The following is a 23093-nucleotide window of genomic DNA, read 5'->3' as shown; positions in this document are numbered from 1 at the left end:
ATAAGAATGTGATGAATAGGTGACACTGAACATTTCCACTATTATTGCCCGGGGAAAAAAGATTTTGACAATAATGGGGCATGCTGTCACTCTTTGGAGCCTTTACCTGGGCTTTCAAAAACGATTGCGAAACACACAACACTTTACGAAACAAGCAGCAGCAAAATAAAAATAAAAAAGTAACTAAAATTATCGACATTAACATAGGCTACATACATAGGCTACATAATATTTTTTAACATTTAAAAATGTGACAACTTGCCCCAGCCAGATATGTACATGAAATACTTGTCACCTTTCAGGTAGCTGGAGTCTACATTCAGTAACACCCTCGTCGTCGGCAAAAATTCATTTTTTTGAGTGAGCAGCGAAAATGTAAAAGTAAGCTATATAAAAAAAGTGACTGGACTGAAACCTATAGTTTTATTAAAACTGGTGCTCTGTGCCAAGAGACATTTCAAGCATAGTAGCCTAAATGCCCGTCTTGGTGAGTAGGCTATACTATTCACATAATTAAAAAAAAAAAAGAGACAAATTGGCTCTTTGATCAAAAAAGTTTCCCGGCCCCTTATGTAGAGTAGCCTACCATTGTACCAAGTATTGTGGTATCAATAATCATACAATTTCACTGGTGTTGGTTTCGAATGCATTCCCCACATCCATATGCGCCCAGCTGTCAGGTGCACAGTTTTTTTCCATACCAAGACAAAGAGAGCAACTTCAACCTCTACAGCCTTACTATACAGCGTGTTCACTTGATTACCAAACAGCAAAATCTAAATTAATTTGTTTGAAACCAACATAATAATAATATAAAAAAACTACTCTTATGACATTAGGCTAAGCAGTGGCGGAAATGCACCTTAAAGTTGGTTTGCCAACCGCTAGAGGAAGAAGAAATAACATTTGTAAACGCCTGTGAGTTTAGTTGACGGAAGTGGTTTTGTCAGCGAAACTACAGCGTCATTACCAGCCCTCAGGTGAGGTGATAGATGAGAGAGAGGACGCCGCGGGACTCGCTGGATCAAACTCTAAAGTTTCACAAACAACTTTAACAATTGAATATTTCACCCAAGACGCATAAAAAAGCGCCTGGATAGACTGACCTGAGTTTCTGTTTGGTGTCTGTTTGCTGAAGTAACATGAGTTCCGCCGCGTATGAACATGTAAGTGTTTTTTATTTTATTTTTTAAATCTCTTAACCTTGACTGAAGTGCCGTTGTTCGGCACAAATTCCTACGTTGTCAACTTTATTGTTCGCAATTTAAAAATTTTCCGTGTCAAAGAAAATTGACAACACAACTTGAATATGTAAATTTGGAGTTGTGTCATACGGTTGATCTGTGATGTTGTATTCAGGTAGTTTTCAGTCAAATTTTTTACTTTTCATCAGTTTGTTTAATTGTTTCACATTGACACCTGTGCGAGGGGTGGGGCTTTTGATTCATCCCACTGACTCGTTTGAATTAAACACATGAACGAGTCCAGTTCATTGGAGGTGAACGAGAATGATTCGTTCAAGATTCTTCTCTGAGTCAATGTCAGTGAAGGTTTAGTAGTGTCCAGGTGCTCCTACACTGAGTAAAGTGGAACATTTTGATATTTGAGTGAAGAAGCTAATTTTTGTGAGTAAATGTGTGTCTGTGTGTGCAACTGACCAGTTTAACCTTCAAACAGAGCTGCTGGAATAACCAGTTAGACATGGATAGTCAGAAACTGTTTTTACACAAAATATAAAAATTAAAAACTAAAAAAAAGTTTACATGCGTATTAGCCTTATGTTTACATCGTATTGATACATCACCTTTTTTGGTTCATACATTCTGATATCTTGTAATGGACAGTAAATCAATGATATCCTTATAACAATATAGCAGAATACTTTCATAATATAAATATCAGTTGTTACTCTATATCTCCCAATCATTTGTTCTTAGATTTTAAGTTGTTAATAATGTGTTCTAAGATTTAAATGCGTAGTTTTATGGTCAAAGTTGCTTCAGTGCGGTACATGTTCATCTTTAAATAAGACACATAAGCAAAAAGACACACATTATGTACCAAAACCTGACGGTGGACATTTTTACTTGATAACAGAAGGCATGTAGAAGATTTTGTACAGCCTGTGGTTTTGATCGTGTTGATAATTTAGTAGACTAAATATGATGAGTGTGATACTGTAAGCTTTATAGGGTTAATGCCCTGACATTTGCATTTGGCATTCAGGGTATAATTATTTTGTGTTCCCTAGAAATCAATCCCTTGACTTTGGTGTTTGGTGACCATGCAGATTAGCAGGAATGTACAATAATTCTAATAGAAACATTCCCCTGAAGGGAAAGCATGTGTTTGAGATCCATTTAGTGTCACTGTGACATTTTAATGTTGTCTCTCTGTGTGTGTGGTTGTGGTTGTGGCAAAGTGTAAATTCTTGTCATAAAGTTGCAAATGGAGACACATCAGGGTTTGGGCTTGGCTCTTTATGGCTACTTCCTTGTCCTTAAAGTGTGACGCTGTGGTCCGAGTCACATCCACAGATTGTTCGTTTCAGTTGTTTGTTATTTTTCTGTCATGACAAAGCTCTAACCCTAAGCCCTATAAACCCTAAACCTAACCCTACAGCAACACAGTGCTTGTGGAAGCAAAAACCAAGAGACATGCCCAGTTTTGACACATTAAGTAATATAATCCATATTAACGTCTTGTTCTGAATCCCTTGTTGAGACATCCATGTGATTCATATCCGTTATTTTCAAAGCCCAAATAACACTGGTAGTTTCTTAAAACCAGTAATTTCCCTTGTGGTTCTCTTCTTGCCATCACAATTTAAGGAAAGACATAATGGATATGCATGTCCTATAAATAGATTAGTGAGGATGAATCATTTCTTTGGCTATTCTCTCACTTGACGCATTGGCTGTCTTTCTCATTTAACCATGGCAACCAACTACCAAAATATGTTGACTCGAATTAGATGGATGTAGCCGTATATGATCAGACATAAGACCTTCGCTACATTAGGGGGAGGTCATCATGTGTTCAGATGGGCATTTTTCCAGCTAAAGCTAAACATACCGTACCTACATTTCCAAGTATTTGTGATCTCTTCTACTCAGGCCTGTCTCAACTTGATAGCCAGAATCCTCAAAGGAGAACAGCCTATGCACTTTGTCTGTTTTCAGGCTTCCGCAGACAAGCTTATTTCAGTAACGGTAAGTTTTTTAATAGACCACAATGCAACTTGTTCAATAATTGCATGCTTAATTTACAATTTCCAAGTTTTTCAAGAGATGAAACACCGTGTCATGCTCTCATACTTTATAGGCAAAAACTTCTAAATTCCTGAGATTCCTCCTTAGTTTTTTTTTTTTTTTTTTTTGGTGCCCAATCTTCAATGGCATTTTGACTAGGTTGGCTTTAATGTGTTTCTTTGCTGTGATGTGGACTGATGATACTGAGGCCCACATTGAGGCATTTTCAGCTGTTCGCAGTCTCCCTAGACATGCGATTATCTGCTCCATTTGAGAAAAACAGATAAATAGAATCTAAATATATTACAGAATGGATGGTATTTCCTCTAATTTGTTAGACAGACTGGAATCGGTGGTTTTAGGTGATGTTCAGATATGAATGCACACTTGTGCTAGGATGTTGTAGAGGTATATAGTAAATAGCTTTAAGCTATTATTTAGAAATAGATCAAATGTGTTTCAGTCATTGGTTTATTTAAACAGGCATTGTGATGTATGAGGCTTGTTCTCTTTGGGTTTGTGTTGTGAAAGTTAGATACTTTGCAGACCCTGTGAAATCAAAGTTGAAGTTTTGTTGCCTGGTTCTTGTGTTAGCTTTAAAGGGGTCCTATTATGCTTTTGCACTTTTTCCACTTTTGTTAATAATCAATAATGATGTGGGCTTATTTGGAACACATGGGCTTAAATGGTGCCAAAGTACCAATGCCAGACTTTATTCCTAAAATAACTTAATTTTATATTCTAAAATGTACATCAACTAGCCTAATTAATACATTTTAAAATGAGAGATAAATCTTGCATTTTAACAAATAATTTCTTATAAACCATGTCAATATCTATGAAAAAAACCTAGACTTAGATTTTGGTGGGATTAATAGGTACACTTACCCTAATATATACAATAAAAACAAATAATTTATACTTTAAACAATTACAACAACCTCTGTTAGACCTATCTTTGTATTTGTCAGCTTAGTTGTATGATCAGACTTCTATTACAAGGATGTTTGTGAATCCAAATGACCTCAGGTCCATGTTGTCAAGACCAATACTTACACATCGCATTTCTTTCAATCCAGTGTGACCGTGTCATCCCACCCTCATCTCATTCAGCACTGATTCATCTTCTGTCTTGCAATTCCAAATTGATTAACCTGAGGTGGTTATTGGCCTGGTGTGTCTGGCACTTTGTTCCACGTAACCTAGTTGAAAAGACATTTTGTTTGGGGTTTATTGAATAGGAACCTTTGTGACAGTACACCTTAGTAATAAGAAATGCTACAGCAAGACTAAACATGACCACAGACAGACATTTTTTATACTTCGTCTTGTGTTTTCCTGTTTCCCACCATCCCTAAAGCTAGTCTGATGAAGGTGTTTCGTTATGTAATGCTACATTTCTTGTAGAAAAAGTTGTTGGGTTTGATTAGTTGAGGTCAGGAGCCCGTTCTTCGTACGTCGCTAACTCACTTAGCTGGATTTGATTGTTGGCGATTTGGCATGATCTTGGATTGTTTGGTTCTTCGACGCTCATCCTGGACTTGTTGTCATAGCAACAGGTGCGCAATCTTAAACCTGCTCGGGAGCAGGCTTATTTCATGTTAACAGGATTAGACTGCGGCTCATAAGCGGAGCTGATAACGTTACGGGAAGTCCAGCGCAGCGCGATAGTGCACTTTCTGAGATATATATTTTTTCTCGTGACTCGTGAGATTGTTGTTTACATTATTAATTTGTTGGAAACGCACATTTATCTTCGACTTGTCGGAGTCGGGCTTTAACTACAGCACAAACTGTTTGCATTGCCCTAAGATTATTTGCGAGTGGCTCTTTCTTTTACACTATTGGAGATTTTGTGGCATTTCCAAGCAACTTAAGACCCAATGTGGTAAAGCAGTTTTTTTGTAAAGCAGTTTTTTTTTTTTTTTTTTTTTTTAGGCTATCATAATTTTTTATTAAGATCATGCAATCATGACCGTGCCGATTACAGATATGTCACTCAGGCTTCACTAACGTGATTGGTACAGACTATAGGCTGCTAGACCATAGACTGCCATCAAGGCCTCAATGATTATGTGAACAGAAAGAGGATTCACAATGTAAATGTGCAGCCCAGTTACTATTGTGATTCTTAATATTCCAGATTAGTAATATATATCAAATAAAAAAAAAGGCAGTTGACTAAAATCTTCCATATCACAAATGTGAAAGCAAAATGGCCAGGATCTGTGCATGACTTAAGAATTTTCAGAGATTCACATTTATGCATATTATTTGAAAGTGGTAAGGAAAGTTCCACAATTAAATATCAAGCTCACTGTATTACATACACTTATGCTGATCCTAACAGAACAGCATTTTTTCATAGGTGATTATGACATGTTCCTGCCTGCAGACAGGTGTTTTATGACCCCATTCCCTGACCCAAACCAGTTACAATGCAGCTCTAGCCAGGACAAGGGCACACAATGAAATGAACTTTGGCTAACTAAAGGGAAGATTTCAGTGTCTGAAAAGTCTGAGGGTTGCACACCTGACTGGACATTGTTGCATGTGCCATATTACACAACATTACCAAAAAAAATAAAAAAAATAATTATTAAATGTTTATAATAAAAGACAAATATGCTTAGTTCCTTGAGTTTTATTTCAATTGTTTTTGTAAAGAAAAGCCAGTGGTCAAGTGCCTGCAACAAGAGATATTAGACACATGCCTCATGCAACAAATAAAAAGGAAAAGTTGGCTATACACTGCCCACCTGTAGGCCTATGTCTCCTCTGTCTGTGCAGACTCTTCTGTAGGCCTTTCTGTAGATGTGGAATCCTACAACTTATATTGCAGCCATAAAGCATACAAGTATAAATTAAGTAAAGTTATTTATGCACTTGCAGGTAGGCTAGTTCCTCCATATGACAGTTATCTGAGAGGGTTTATTCACTGTCCAGTGCAATGGAAACAAATGGACATTACAAAGTCTTATACTTTCTTTCCTTTGGAAAGTTAGAAAATGTCCACTTACTGCACATATTTCAGCCACCACTTTCTTGGGAACAGATACAAGTGTTGGTGTATTATGTAAAAGTGCACAAAAGAGGAAAACACATTGTCATTACAATGAACTACACTCGGGAAAAATGTGATCAATAACTCATGGCAAAATATTTTTACATTAACATAAGTTTATAATTTTTCACTTTCACAAATCAAAGCAATTCATCATTACTCAAGATTTAACAGTTGAAAGGACTATACGAATATTTTTGTATTTCACTTTTATTTGTTCCCATGTTCTAGTGTGGTGACTCTGACATTACAATGAACAAAGTAATTATGCAATTATTAAAATACAAAAATATAGGCTAATAAGTGATAAAAACATCTAACATGGCCACTTCTAACGGATTTAAATTGTCTGCTACTTTTTGCCAGCCCTCTCTCCTGGCTTTTGCAGACTTTGAGGTGTTCCCTGGCGTTTAAATTAAACATTAAAATTCGGAATAAACTTCGACTATTAGTTCTTGCTCTGCTGAGGAGAAAAACTGAGCCCGCTCTTTGGCCACGCTGAGCAGCCAATAGCAGCGTTGCTGATCAATGTTTCTACTATCGATACATATCCCCTTTTAACCAGCGCATGAACGCGCAATTATCTCAGATAACTCAATCCAGCGATACTAATCATATCCGGCAAGTGTGTTCGAAGAACCGAGTTAGCCAGATCATGATTCGCACGATGATATCATCTTGGATGTGTCATTTGATCTCGGATGTAATAAGCAACGTACGAAGAACGGGCCCCAGATGTCAAGCAGTGTCAGGACAGTGACGTGTATTTTAAATTGTAAAAAAAAAGATTTTTATTCTTGTATGATGTTGTTTTTATTGCATCATATTAATTAAGAAACTGTCTGGAATGTATGTAAAAAAAAAAAAAAATTTTTAAGCCCTCAAAGTATTCATTATTTGCCAAAAAACATGCTATCTCGAAAGACATTTTGAGGGGTATGATATCTCAGGAATGGTTATTTCTCATAGGAATGGGTAGATTAAAATCCATATGCTTTAGCACCTGTTCAGGATACAAATATTTACATCACTGGCACATTAAGTTGAAAAAAAAGTGAATCATATTGATATGGATAATACTCTGGCCTTATTTACATACAAAAACAGCCTGGACTGACTTTCTGTTCATTTGAAAAATTGTAAGATATTAACAGAATATTTTTGAAAGTCAAGGATTATTGTTAGTGAGGACACATATAGTTTCAGTTTATTTTCTACGGTTTCATTAATGATTATCCTTTCCTGTTCTTCTTGTTGTCATGCTTTATTAATGAACAACCAAGACAACTTAATGAATAGCCTACATCCTTACTGTTTGAAGGATTTTCATTACATGGTAATAAATGTTCATGCAATTCATTAGTGTTACGAACTGCTCGGAGACACGAAGGGAGAGATCCAAATGCAGCTTTATTTTAAGGGTTATCCAGAATCGTAATCCAAAAACAGGCAATGGTCGAAACACAGGTAAGCAGTCCAAACAAACAAATAAACAAACAAACAAAACAGGCAGGGACCAGAGGCAAGAGAGTAATCCAGGGAACAAGGCAAGATATCCAGAAAACCAAGAAACATGAAACCAGGGAAAATGCTCGGAAATGCAGACTAACAGTACAACAAGACTTCGCGGTGAATGAATGAATGAACATGGTATAAATAGACAGACTAACAGGATGAGACACAGGTGAATGCAATCAGTGAATGAGGTACAGGTGAATGTGATCAGTGATAAGTGATGAGTCCGGGCAGTGAGTTATGGGAAATGTAGTTTGTGAGTGAAACATGATAGTCTGGTGTGGAGTGCCCTCTAGAGGCTTTCAAGGGCACTCCTGCTGGTTATCATTACATAGCCCCTCCCCAAAGAGCGGCTTCCAGACGCTCCAAAACTGTCCAGGTGGGAGGTGGCCCGGAGGCGGATCCGGGGGCGGGATGGAGGGCCAGGTCCGTGGAGCGGAAGAGGACCTTGAGACTGCAGTAATACAGGAGGCCAGGATGGAGCAGGTAGTGCAGGCGACCAGGGCGGAGCAGGCAACCAGGGCGGATCAGGCTGTGCAGGCGACCAGGGCGGAGCAGGCTGTGCAGGCGACCAGGGCGGAGCAGGCTGTGCAGGCGACCAGGGCGGAGCAGGCTGTGCAGGCGATCCTTCAGGCGGCCAAGGCGGAGATGACCCTTCAGGCGGCCAGGGCGGAGACGACCCTTCAGGCGGCCAGGGCACAGGAACAGACACCGGCTCAGGAACAGGAACAGACACCGGCTCAGGACCAGACACCGGCTCAGCGGAGACCATCTTGTCCGGAGACACTGGTTCGGCGGTGGCCATCTTGTCCGAAGACACAGGCGTGGAGTCGGCCATCTTGTCCGAAGACACAGGCGTGGAGTCGGTCATCATGTCCAAAGACACAGGCGTGGAGTCGGCAATCTTGTCCGAAGACACAGGCTTGGAGTCGGCCATCTTGTCCGAAGACACAGGCGTGGAGTCGGCCATCTTGTCCGAAGACACAGGCGTGGAGTCGGCCATCTTGTCCGAAGACACAGGCGTGGAGTCGGCCATCTTGTCCGAAGACACAGGCGTGGAGTCGGCCATCTTGTCCGAAGACACAGGCGTGGAGTCGGTCATCATGTTCAAAGACACAGGCATGGAGTCGGCCATCTTGTCCAAAGACACAGGCGTGGATTCGGCCATCTTGTCCAAAGACACAGGCGTGGAGTCGGCCATCTTGTCCGAAGACACAGGCGTGGGTTCGGCCATCTTGTCCGAAGACACAGGCGTAGAAAGAGGAAGAGGAACAGATTCAGGCTCAGTATCAGGATCAGTTTCAGGCTCAGGAACAGATTCAGTCTCGGCGGGACGAGACTCCTGACGGGTGGACGTGACGTGAAGCTCAGTCTCTGGATCGGCTGACGTGACGTGAAGCTCAGTCTCTGGATCGGCAGAAGTGACGTGAAGCTCAGTCTCTGGATCGGCAGAAGTGACGTGAAGCTCAGTCTCTGGATCGGCAGAAGTGACGTGAAGCTCAGTCTCTGGATCGGCAGAAGTGACGTGAAGCTCAGTCTCTGGATCGGCAGAAGTGACGTGAAGCTCAGTCTCTGGATCGGCAGAAGTGACATGAAGCTCAGTCTCTGGATCGGCAGAAGTGACGTGAAGCTCAGTCTCTGGATCGGGATCAGCACACTCTGAGCTTGACGGGACCAGCGGCGGCGAGGGCTTTGAGCTGGGTAGGACCAGCGGCGAAGAGGACTCTGAGCTGGGCAGGACCAGCGGCGAAGAGGGCTCTGAGCTGGACAGGACCAGCGATGAAGAGGGCTCTGAGCTGGACAGGACCAGCGGCGAAGAGGGCTCTGGGCTGGACAGGACCAGCGGCGAAGAGGGCTCTGGGCTGGACAGGACCAGCGATGAAGAGGGCTCTGAGCTGGACAGGATCAGCGGCAATGAAGAAGGCTCTGTGCTGGACAGAACCAGCGGCGAAGAGGGCTCTGAGCTGGGCGGGACCAGCGGCGAAGAGGGCTCTGAGCTGGACGGGACCAGCAGTGAAGGCTCTGTGCTGGACGGGACCAGCAGTGAAGAGGGCTCTGTGCTGGACGGGACCAGCGGTGAAGACTCAAGCTTGGCGGGCATGTCGCTTGCTGTCTTGGCTTCGGCAGATCTGGCGTGAAGTGCAGGCTCGGCTGGACTGGCGTGAAGTGCAGGCTCGGCTGGACTGGCGTGAAGTGCAGGTTCGGCTGGACGGGGGTGCCACGGAAGGAAGCTCTCCAGACATCTGGAGAGTGCCTCTCTCCAATCCAGACCAGAGAGATCGGGGAGCTCCCTCGGGTCGACCTCCTTAGCCCCCAGCCGGTAACATAACTTAATAGCCTCGTCACCCAGAGAGCAAGAGGCAGCGAGAGGAAAAAACCCCCAGGTGTACTGGAACAGATCGAGGCTATCCAGGGCTAAGGCCGCGATCTGTCCAGCGAACTCCCGGCTCATGCTGGGAAGATCAGGTGAGATCCGTACTGCTGTATTACAGGAGGTCATAGCTGCTGGATCTGAAGTGTGGCGAAGTCTTCTGTTACGAACTGCTCGGAGACACGAAGGGAGAGATCCAAATGCAGCTTTATTTTAAGGGTTATCCAGAATCGTAATCCAAAAACAGGCAATGGTCGAAACACAGGTAAGCAGTCCAAACAAACAAATAAACAAACAAACAAAACAGGCAGGGACCAGAGGCAAGAGAGTAATCCAGGGAACAAGGCAAGATATCCAGAAAACCAAGAAACATGAAACCAGGGAAAATGCTCGGAAATGCAGACTAACAGTACAACAAGACTTCGCGGTGAATGAATGAATGAACATGGTATAAATAGACAGACTAACAGGATGAGACACAGGTGAATGCAATCAGTGAATGAGGTACAGGTGAATGTGATCAGTGATAAGTGATGAGTCCGGGCAGTGAGTTATGGGAAATGTAGTTTGTGAGTGAAACATGATAGTCTGGTGTGGAGTGCCCTCTAGAGGCTTTCAAGGGCACTCCTGCTGGTTATCATTACAATTAGCCTATTTAAATTCCAACAAAACCTAAGTTGTTTTTTTTACAGTCCAGGAAGTTTATTTTTGAAACGCTTCACAGTTGTTGTCATAACTCAACATTTACTAGTAGTTTACTGCTGTATGTTTCACAGTATGTCTCAAAAAAAAACAAGATAGTACAATTATTTGCTGCACTGAGGGCAAACTAATCAACTGAATCATTTGCTCAACCATCCTGTCTTAGGAGCCGTCTTTTAATTGCCTGAACGTATCTTTAAATATTCTGTTTTGTCTTGGGGGGATTCATTCTTTAAGGTTTAATTGCTACGGTGTTGTTCGGAGGCTCCTTAGTGTCTTGAACTGTCTTTTCCAGCTGACTGACCAGTCAGTGATTACTGGCCTCTGGTCCTGCTCCATGTCAGAAGTCCAGACAAATGGACTTTTGCTGAAATGTGGTGTGCTTGGGTTTACAGATCATATCCTATAGCAGAGGAAGAATAGGCTACATGAACATAGAAAAATTGCTTTCTTGCATTCTCTGTTTACTGTTTCTTACATATTTTTGTCATGTGACTATCTTACTATGTTGAATATCTCCAAAGCCATGCATTGACACAAATAGATTACCAGAGTTATTTTTTTTTATTTTTTTTATCAATCAAAATTATATATATACCAGCCAATATTTAATTGTATGCTCATTTACCCCATTTTTACCCCATCATCTAACACTAAATTATTATTGTTTTAAAGATCAACTTTAAGTTAGTGTTTGTTCTCACTTGGCATGTTTGGTTGGATTAAAACGAACCCTGATGCAATTGCTCTGTTAGTGCGGTTCATTTCTGTGAATGCTGCCATTCGAACCCTGGCGCGCACCAAACAAGCAGACCGAGGCCGCTAAAAAGATGGGTCTTGGTCGGCTTCCAAACGAACTCTGGTGCGGTTCGAATGATATATGAACACAACACGGACCAAAGACATGTAAACGAACCAAAAACAGGAAGATGCGACCCTAAAAAGGACAGATTGCTTATGCATACCTGTTTGTTTTTTTTCTCATCATAGTTGCGAGTTTGCCCATCACAGTCTTCCATTTGTGTGTGACGAAGGGATTCCTGCTGCTGTTTTAACTCATTTACACATTTTATAAGCTCTTCACAAGTTCTCAGCTGGTCAAAATACCATCATATGTAGGCTACATGCATACAAGCACATTTAGGCCAGCACACAGCATTGTTTTGGATATTCGGTAAGTTCTGTCGCGAAATATACGTAATAAAAGCCGCAAATCAGGTTGTGGACATATCTCTATGCCTTAAAGGGGTGGTTCAGAATTTTGGACATCGGACCTCATTTACAAGTTGGCATGTGTGTTATTTATCAGTGGAGACAGTTTTAAAAAAAATTCACCCAGTCCTTCCAGTTGCATAGTTCGCCGGTGCTAGGCTAGCGCGAGTCGACGGGATCTGTTAGCCTGCCATTAAAAACAGTTTTACCCACTCCACAGTACACCAAAAGCAAATATTTTATAACGCCAAACTACCGATGTAAATGTCTGTTGAGAGAATAATGTTAAAAATCAAACTACCCTTTCATTGCATTGCAATAGTTATACTTTGTTCCCTGTATTTATTAGCACAGTCTACAACAGCGGCGAAGTGATATTAAGTTACCTAGGCAACCAAGAGAGCCGGTCCACATGACAATCACGCAAGTGTATTTACCTGCCGCTGACTCTCATCACTACAGCAGAAGCAGAGTATATTTCACGAAGAAATCAACAAGACATAGGACCATGGCCACGTTTGAAAGCCATGGCAAAATGTTTCGGACTTTGAAGACGATGCAGGCGATGAATGTGTGTTATCCAACGAACCGTAACTTACATATATGAGCCGGAATACACAGACGAACACAGAGGGCAGAAATAGAATGAATGTCTGTCTGTAGAGACAACAGCAGCTGTCGTATGAGATGCCGTAGAGAACCGGGACAGAACATCGGGAGACTGGTGGTGCCAGTGCAATGTATAGCTACATATAGTTAGCTAGATGTCCCAACTGTAGTGCGCTTCTGTTCTGTGTTTACTTTTCGGCGCAGTACTACTAACCGGAGCAAAGTAAAATTCCGCCGCTGCTGAGATACTAGTTCCTGTAAATGTAATGCGATCATTGAGATGCAAGAGTAGTTTGATTTCTAACATTATTCTCTCAACAGACATTTACATCGATAGTCTGGCGTTATAATTTATTTGCTTTTGGTGTACTGTGGAGTGGGTAAAACTGTTTTTAATGGCAGGCTAACAGATACCGTTGACTCGTGCTTGCCTAGCACCAGCGAACTATGCAACTGGAAGGACTGGGTGAAAATTTTTGAAAACTGTCTCCACTGATAAATAACACACAGGCTAACTTGTAAATGAGGTCCGATGGCCAAAATTCTGAACCACCCCTTAAAGGTTCGGTATTAAAATGCCAATGTAAATGTTAAGCGGACCAGGACTAATTTATTTTTTGCTCCGGACCAAACGAACCAAACTACAAATGTGAACACACCCTAAATAACTGTTAAATGTAGACTAATTTGTAAAAGAATATTTTCACATTGTACATTATAATGTTATGGTGCCTAAATTCACTTGTAGCATTTAAAATTGTGTTTTTTAGCGATTTGTAATGTAAATACTTTTTATATACAGTGCCCTCCACAATTATTGAACCCCCTGGTAAATATGATCAAAATTGGCTGTAAAAAATAAATCTGCATCGATTATCCTTGTGATCTTTCATTCAAAAAATGTGCAAAATTCTAACCTTTCATTGAAGTAAAAGAATTGAAAGTGGGGGGAAATCACATTATGAAATAAATGTTTTTCTCCAAAACATGTTGGCCACAATTATTGAAACCCCTAGAATTTTTTACGAGTAAAATATCTCTGAAGTATATTCCCATTAATATTTACCTTTTTTAGTACACCAGGGTGACTAGGAACATGAAACTGTCCAGCTATGACTTCGTGTTTCACAGGAGTTTAAATATGAGGAAACACAAAGGCCAAATCCCCTTAGTCATCCATCACAATGAGTAAAACCACAGAATACAGTTCTGATGCGTAGCAAAAGATTGTTGAGCATCACAAACTAGAAAGTGGCTGTAAGACAATAGCTAAAGAATTGAAAATCCCCATTTTGACCATCAGGGCAATAATTAAGAAGTTATAACCAACTAAAGATGTTATGAATCTGCCAGGAAAAGGACGTGTGTCTATACTGTCTTAATGCACGGCGAGTATGAAAGTTTGAGTGGCCAAAGACTCTCCAAGGATCACAGATGGAGAATTGCAGAGATTAGTTGAGTCTTGGGGTCAGAAAGCCTAAAAAAAAAATTATCAAACAACCCCTACATCCCCACATGTTGTTTGGGAGGGTTTAAAAAAAAAACTCCTCGCTCATCCAAAAACAAATTCCAGCAAATTTAATTGTCAGACACGACTGTATCTTCAAACAACACAGGGTTCTGTGGTCAGATGAGACTAAAACAGAGCTTTTTGGCAGCAAACACACTAGATGGGTTTGGTGAACACAAGGATAAAAAGTACCCCATGTGTACAATTTAATATACCATTGGATCTTTAATGTTGTGGGCATATTTTTCTGCTGGAGGTCCTGGACTTCTTGTTCAGATACATGGCATTGTGGATTCTATCAAATATCAACAGATAAAAAATCAAAACCTGACGCCTTCTGCTAGAAATCTTATAATGGGCCGTGGTTGGATCTTCCATCAGGACAACGATCCAAAACAAACATCAAAATCAAAACAAAAATTTGTTGTGGAGCACAAAATGAAGCTTCTGCCATGACCGTCTCAGTCCCCTGACCTGATGAGTGTAGTGAACTGAAGAGGAGAAGCACCAACATGGATCTGGGAATCTGAAGGATCTGGAGAGATTCTGTGTGGAGGAATGGTCTCTGATCTCTTGTCAGGTGTTCTCCAAACTCATCAGGCATTATAGAAGAAAACTCAGAGCTGTTATCTTGGCAAAAGGAGATTGCAAAAAGTATTTAATGAAAGGGTTTCAATAATTGTGGCCAACGTGTTTTGGAGAAAAACATTTATTTCATAATGTGATTTTCCCCCCACTTTCAATTCTTTTACTTCAATGAAAGGTTAGAATTTTGCACATTTTTTGAATGAAAGATCACAAGGATAATCGATGCAGATTTATTTTTTACAGCCAATTTTGATCATATTTACCAGGGGGTTCAATAATTGTGGAGGGCACTGTATATATATTAGTGGTGGGCCGTTATCGGCGTTAACGTGCTGCGTTAACGTGCTGCGTTAAGGTGAGACTCTTATCGGCGATTAAAAAAAAATATCGCCGTTAATCTATTCTCAAAGTTGGGTTGGGAGCTGGGTCTATTCTAAGCAAGCTATGATGACTTTCACCTGGATATTTTAGCGCGGATTCGGTTCGGTGTTCGGTACGCATTTTCAAACCGAACGGTTTGTTGGACCATTTTTCCTGCCAACCAAAATTTCGTTATTTCAAATGTAGGCGGGTCGCGCGTGGTAAGCGTGCTCATAATGTGACGCTGGCACGACCACAACATTGTCCGACATCAAATGGCAAACGTAATGCAAGCGGAACGAAACTGAGCTACTTGTTATTGTGGGGTTGACGGACCGTTGTTTATCAGTTTGGACCAAAGCAGCGCGAGCCGATCTTGATCAAGAGATCCAGTAAATAAATCATTTGAATTCGCTACTTAAGTAATAACATCGCTGCGAGATCTAGTGAGAAACATTCACATTTCTCCATTATTAACGGATCAAACCGTGCGTAAGCCAGGAAGAAACATTTGTGCCATGAATGAACTATCCAGTGTCCACAGATCTGCAACATTTACCATAGATTTACTGTAGTAAAACTAACTGCAACCATGGAAGTTTGGCAGGAATAGTAGGCTATAATGCTTTCAAGTAAATTACGTTGGTTTTATTTTGACATTATGAATAAAATTGCTGCCCTCAAATGTTAAAGGAGAACTCGGCAACTCTAGCGAACTCAGTCACTTCTTCGCTGATTTTTCCTTTTGTTGTCGCATGTTTTCCCCACGAGCTCCCCCTACAGCTGTGGGGGGGCGTATATTTCACAACACGGTCGTAAAAAACTCACTTGCAGCGGCCTCCTCCCCCTCTCTACCGCTGCTCATGTGCGTTTGTTTTGATCGGAGCAAGCCAACTGTATCGTGTGGAGCTATGTCTACCGAGGTGGGTAATCTGGTAATACATCATACATGCTTTTATGTCGAATTGCCGTAAAGCAATTCGTGTTTCGCGCTCGTGCTCGTTCTCGCTTCTCACGAGACTTCCAATTTCTATTTTGCCGGGACGGTAGTCCCCAAGTTGCAAGGTTGGTTTTCCGCCTGGGAACGCTGGGGGGAGCGGGGAAAGTCACCAATATCACCAGAACAGGTTGTTTAACCATCCAAATGAATTCTAGACAGTTTTATTAAGTTTAAAAAGTTACCAAGTTCTCCTTTAATCTGAACTAAAAATAGACCTTTGTTTATAACTACTATATTAGGCTACATTTCATTTTTTCCAAGGAGCTGTTTTGTTTTATATGCTCATCAAAGTAAAAAAAATAAATAAATAAATCATACTTTATTATGTTAGTTTTAATAAATAAATAAAAAAAATCTCTGGCATTTCTTCACAAGTTCTTTTAAATGTCACTTTGTATTTAAGAAACACGTGCCCTTTAGTCATTATTTGGGTAGCACACACATATTCTGAATGCCTTCGGCAGAATTCAAATGAGCCATTTTAATCTAGATTAATCTAGATTAATTCCAAGATTACAGTGAGATTAATCTAGATTAAAAAAATTAATCTATGCCCACCACTAATATATTTATTGATTTATTTATTTATTTATTTATTTATATATATATATATATATATATATATATATATATATATATATATATATATATATATATATATATATATAATATTTATTTATTTATATTTGGCCATTTATTAGTTATTGGCAATAAAATAAACATAATAATTGGCTTATTGTATCTGTCATAATTTTTTATATCAGTGCCTGAATGTTTTCTTCAGCTTGCAGAATTTGCTCCTGTATGACTTTGTTGGTTTCACCCATATAAATGGCAAATCTAGTTTATGATTATCAGGTTCAAATTCTGACTATGATTTCAGCTGTTGGTTTGGCTGCACAATAGTGGTTCATTCGCATTTTATGGTCTTGGCAGATAGCTAAGGATAGATGTACAAAGGCTAAACCTTCAGTTCCTAGAGAAACAGTAGAACAGAAATAAAACACAACAAATACTAACAGTGCCGATATGTTGCAGTGCAAGATTAAAGTCAAATAGAAAGATGAGTTGAGTCAACAGCCTGTGATGTTTACTGTAAGAGAGATAACATAAGACTGTAACACAGCATTTAACATGAAGAATTCATGAAGAACCTGAGCTATTAGCTATTAAAAAGTATGTTTGTTTCTTCTATTTTGGTCCTTGCTTTTTATGTCTTCAGAGCTTTTATAAGTTTGTGAACAGGTTTGGCTACGTTTGCCATAAGTCATTTTCTTTGTGGTAAGCAGAAATAGCTTAAGGCAGGCACGGGGTCACGTCTCAGTTCAAGAGCTCCACACCTTAAAAAGAGGTAACAGGTTAACATATCTAACACCCTCTGCTGTGTGAAATCCTCACTCAGGATAATGCTGGCTGTATGTGTTATGATGTTTTCTGTGATTTTTGTCACATTTGAGGTACTTTTTTGTATCATTATTTTCTTTTATTTCTTTTCAAAGCTAGTATTCAAAAGCACATTCTGTGTAAGGGGTTTGACTCTGGAGTTTTAGAAAGTGCGTAATATTTTTCACATGCCCATACGTTTAGGATGCACCAATTATATACAGTGGCCTTTAGCCTTTTTAATGCTAAAAATGTTTTTTTGTGTGTATCAAAGTAAAGTTTAATACATTTTAATTCACTTTCATTTGAGATAATCAGATTTGACTACATCATGAGTTATTAAACAAAGGATTTTTTCTAAAATGGTAGATTTTGGGTAAAATGTTGCAGAATAAGTTGTGATAGTGGCTTAAAGTGTAACTTTGCTGATTTTCAACACACTTTATATTGTTACAATGTCTGTAGTATATGTAAATGAACAGTTATCCATTCTCCGTGTTACCTGGACCGTGAAATGTACGTTTATTTGTCAGCAAAAGCCCGCCTGATGACGCAAAACCAATTTCAAATTGGGGTTGTGCATTAATAGTTTTTCTTCTGTTGACATTTTTATTCGAACTGTAATTGGGTCACATCTTCTCATTGATTCTGCTTATGCTTATGCTTATTTGGAGCAAGTTGTGTCATTGGAAACACTTGATATTTTTCATATTTTTATCGCCCCATTATACAGATGTTTTCATCTAATTTGATAAAAGACATCCTGACATCATTTAGAGTATTAATTTGACCTCTGTCTCATTAATCCTTCCCTAGGGGACAACTTAAGTAAAACGCAGCTCAGCTTTTTATTGAATTAATTTTATTGGAAAAGCATAGGAAAAATCTGTAAGAAACATTATTTATTTCAAGTTTATTGGTCAAACAGTGTGGGGGAAAATTTATCCATTTTATAGATAACCATTTATAGCTTTCAAAGATGAATGCACCTATAGACAAGTAAATTAGCATTATTTATAAAGTAGTTTTCTTTTGTTTGTTCCATTGTAAAGCATCACCCACACCTTAATCTTTAATTGCGGTGTTATCGCTCCATTTTCTAAGCAATCCTTAGTTCAGAGAACCAACACGCACTGGCTTTGTGCGGATTACACCTGTGGAGGCACGTCTAATTAGATTTGTCTACCCTGGCTGATAAAAGTGAGAAAAAGACAGTACTGTTTTGCTGATGGCTCTTACTGAGAGTGATATGTCTTCAGTATGGCGTTTTGCAGAGGTTTATGGGTAGAATCACGGCGTGTAATGCTGTTATTAGGCTGTGATCAGGATGACTGATAACAGAAGCCCACAGCAGCAAGTGGCCTGCATTCCCCAATGATTCTCTTAATCTTATGCCATGATGGCTATTAAAAAAATTCCAATTTAGGCAGCTTGAGTGCCAGGCGGGCTACAGTAAGAATGGCTTTAATTGCGATGAGTTACTGCGCTCGCTGTTGTAATCGGGCCCAGATCTTGAAAGGAGTGTTAGCACGTCTGACAAATTGATTTAATACCAATGTGATTCTTTCTCCCTAATGATCTCCTGATTCCTCTTCTCCCAGGGTGTAGACACTCGGATTTCTAACCACTTTTTAATTGCAACTCCTTCCTTATTGTGTGTGCAATGTGCATGCTTTTTCAGTTAAAAACGTGCGCAATGTACTGAGGCTCTGGCTCATTCCACAGTCCCAGTTTAGCTTCAGCATGATACCGCTGCGGTAGGGAACGGGTGATTTATGGACAATTACAGCGCTTTTTTGTGGAGTCAACAGTGTGTGTGGAAGAAAGGAGGAAATGAAGGAAGAGGCCGGTTGGTCCCTTAAATGCCTGACTGTAGATGTCTGTCAGTGATGTTATTTAGTACCTCTGCATCCTTTGGGATTCTGCATACAGTATGCGGCCCATCCAGATATCTCGCAGCAGTACACTAACCACATCTTGCAAAATCAAGCCATAATTTGAACCTTTCTCAAACACAGACCTCTGACATAAAGTGATTTAGTCTGTTATTTGCTGTTTTGCACACACATTTAAACAATTTTTCCAATGTGGCTCTTCTGTCTCCTCTCTAAATAAATACATGTACAGTACAGCCTATATGAATTTTGGCATCAGAATATTATGTAAAAATGGATATTCATTTTGAGATTTGCTGAATATTAAGATTAACTTAAATCCTTAACTTGAATGTAAAAATAAGAGAAATGAGCGTGAACAATTAATTATTGGCCAATATACAGGCATATCGGACATATGAACTGATATATTGTGCTGGATAGTTGATAGTGTCCTTACCTTCTTAAAAATAAAGAATCCAAAAGTTTTTTTTTTTTTTTTGTTTTTTTTTTTTTTTTAAATACAGTGATGCCATAGAATAACTATTTTTGTTTCCCCAAAGAACCTTTTAGTGAACAGTTCTTAAAAAAAAAAAATTATTAGTGTGAAGAACCTTTTTCCACTATAAAAAAACCTTTTGTGGAATGGAAAGGTTTCATGAATGTTAAAAGGGGCTTTCTCACCGGAGAAACGTTTTCATAGTTCATATAAATATTTGTGGTGTCGCACCGCAGGAACTGGGAACGATTTTAGTTATAAGAACGCCTTTTGGGGGGACTAAATTAGCTCCTACTTCAGAGTAGGGTCTAACCCAGCACAATAGGAACTACCAGTGATTGGCTGAACGCATTCCATACGAAACTCTGGCACCCGCCACTTTTAAAAACTAGTGCAAACGCAGAGTTAAGATTTACCTACTCCACGAACAGGGAAAACCGCGATAGAAGTCCAGGCACTTCTCAACCAATCACGGCTTCTTCCAACCTCCAGTTGTTGCCATTGTTGAATGTTGCGCTGAAATTACCTCGCTGTCGGCCGGCTTACGACACTTCAGAGTTTCTACTGCGAGTGCGAAGTCAACCAGGAAAATGACTCTAGGGAAAATCGTGTTCTCTGGGGAACCGCACTGGCGGCTAGTTCCTATAACTGAGTTCCTATACTCGTGTGAAAGCCCCTAAAGGCTCTTCATGAAACCATTCAGCTACTACATATTTACCTCCTGTCTTCGGACAGGCAAGGGTCTCTTTAAGACAGATCTTCAGAATCTCTAATCCTTCTTAGATATATTAACTCACACCTTACACTTTAAACATAGGCATGCAAACAATGTAATGCTCTAAACAAGAGCTGGATGATAGAGTATGTCATATATCTGTCTGTTTGTGCAAGGTCACAGAAACAGGCCCAACCAGTTTTGATCCTGCAATGTACGGGTCATTGAAACCAGTCTCAGCATGTTTTGATGCAAAGAACAGTGCATGTGCATTTACATGATGTGCATTTACATGATGTGCATTTACATGATGTGCATTATTTCAATTCAAAAATGTTTTTTTTTTCAGTTTGGAGCATTCAGTACTGGTGGGACTTGTTTCAGCACAATCAAAAAGCTTGGTTTTTGGTTTATCTTTCTCTTTCAGCTCTTCCTGTACCGTTTGGGAAGTGGGTTTGTTGTGTAGGCGGCATACTGCGCTTACTCATGCATAATTTGCGACATGTTTAAGTCTAAATTTAATGAGATTAAACAAAAATAAGTGGTACTGAAATATAGTTTTCATTAGTGGCTAGTTTGCATTAAATATTCTTACAGATGCTGCACCTCCAGAGGCTACTTTCATTTATTTTTCTAACAAATGTGGTGGTTTATATTAACATTTAATGTCATTTAATGTTTAATGTGTTTGTGCTTTCATGTTCTCTAAGCAAAGCAACTAACAAGAGTTTTTATATACAGTATGCTGTTTTTCTTCAGTAGAACAGAAGTTACACAGCAGGATCACAAAAGGAGTCGTTTTAGACTGTTCGCACTGCTCTTTTTGATACAATGAAAACCCAAAATTAAATAACAGTATTATATAAGCCTTGTGCTATATTTGAAGTCTCAAGTAGACTAAAATGAATGTTTTTATTTCTTTAACCTCTTCCCTTTCGCTTTTGGCGCTTTCTTGCGCTTTACAGCCATTTAAAGTGAAACCAGCGGAATTCACGATTCATTCTTAGTGTTGTTTTGTATCATTTGCTTGACTGAGAAGCTAAATGTTTACTTTTGAAGGACACACTCACAGAAGAATACTTTCATTTCTGTTGTAGAGAGGGAATGGGCCACATGAGCAGGTCACCTTCCTGACGAATGAACAGAAGATGACATCAGCACGGAAGGCGAGCATTGCCGTGGGGGTCGTCGTTTCCCTGCTGGTAGTGGCCGCAGTCGTCGGATTTCTTGTGTGGCTCTTTGTTGGTAAACCGCTTCACCAATTGTCTCTAGGGAACTTGCTCTTAAATCAAGAAGGTTGCACACCTATACTACCTTTCAAATGTGTGGGGGCTCAAATGCTCAACCTTTATCTAATACTTTATCATGAACTGATCTGATGTATTTATTTTTACAGTAAAAAAACAAAAATAAGTGCATTTATTTGACATGGAAATCTTTAGTAACATTATAAATGTCTTTACTGTCGCTTTTGATCAATTTAATACATTCTTGCTGAATAAGTGTTCATGTCTTCAAAACATTTACTGTCCCTAAACATTTGAATGGGTAGTGTACAATTCCTACTATTTTAATTAATAACATTTTTCCATCTCTCAGTCAGGAGCAAAGAATTGGAAGGTGAGTCCACCACTCAGAAAGCCAGCTCATCCACACTGGTTTACAGCGGACACATGAAGCTTCTCAAGCCGGAGTACAGCCCAGTATATGACAACCCTGAAAGTACGGAATTCCAACAAGTGGCAAAAGACCTGGAAGGAATTGTGAGTGGTTTGTTCTTCTCAGACTTTTCTGCTTTGACAGTGTTTGAGTGTTCTGGAAACTTTGACTTCCTTTTGAGATCCTTTATTCTAAATTGAAGAGTGATTCCGTTTTTTTTCTGTTCTCTTCATAATGAGCACTAGAGATGCACCATATTATCTGTATTTTGATATTTAAAAAATAAAATCAGTACGTAGACTTTCAGTCATTTAAGTGTTTGTGTCTTATGAGGCAATAAAGCCCCATCTGAAGTGGCATATATGCCACAAAAATGGCATTTACACATATTGTTGGGATGGAATATAGAACCATATATATTGATTTTGGTAAATATGGGTAAATTTGTCTTTATGCTCATGGTAACCTGTTGTTTTCTGTCATGGTATATTTATTTTCAAAGACTCATGACAAAGTTACTGACTATATTCTGGCAAGGCAGTCAGCATGCTTGTTCATTAATTTCTGTTGATTCAACAGACAAGGATGTGTTATACTGTTGTTCTATCAGATTTGTGTATTTCTTCCGTATCATGCTGAAAAGCACAAGACTGCACTCCTGAGCTATGTCTGCCTCAAACAAAGAACTTCCCATTGCCCTGCAGAGCCAATAAACAAAGCTTGACTCATTAGGTTCACATTACGCGCTGAATGCCACAATGATCAGTGTCAAATATTTTAT

The 23093-nt window shown here is 39.6% G+C and overlaps 1 protein-coding gene across 2 annotated transcripts in view; it reads left to right on the top strand.

Moving 5' to 3' along the window:
• The first annotated feature begins 930 nt into the window (after positions 1 to 930).
• st14 (ST14 transmembrane serine protease matriptase) overlaps positions 931 to 23093 on the top strand; it is a 53812-nt gene continuing 31649 nt past the window's right edge. The window contains exons 1-3 of one of the 2 annotated variants that reach the window (XM_079885006.1): positions 931 to 1166; positions 21751 to 21898; positions 22253 to 22416. In XM_079885006.1, coding sequence (XP_079741132.1) covers positions 1143 to 1166; positions 21751 to 21898; positions 22253 to 22416 — 336 coding nt within the window. In that variant the 5' untranslated portion in view covers positions 931 to 1142. Of the gene's footprint in view, positions 1167 to 3152; positions 3213 to 21750; positions 21899 to 22252; positions 22417 to 23093 lie in introns of those variants that run through there. The other variant, XM_079885005.1, reaches the window with a different exon arrangement.

This window comes from Squalius cephalus (genome assembly GCF_949319135.1).
Source record: "Squalius cephalus genome assembly, chromosome: 11".
Classification (NCBI taxonomy): Eukaryota; Metazoa; Chordata; class Actinopteri; order Cypriniformes; family Leuciscidae; genus Squalius; species Squalius cephalus.
This window is presented reverse-complemented; position numbering and strand designations above follow the sequence as displayed.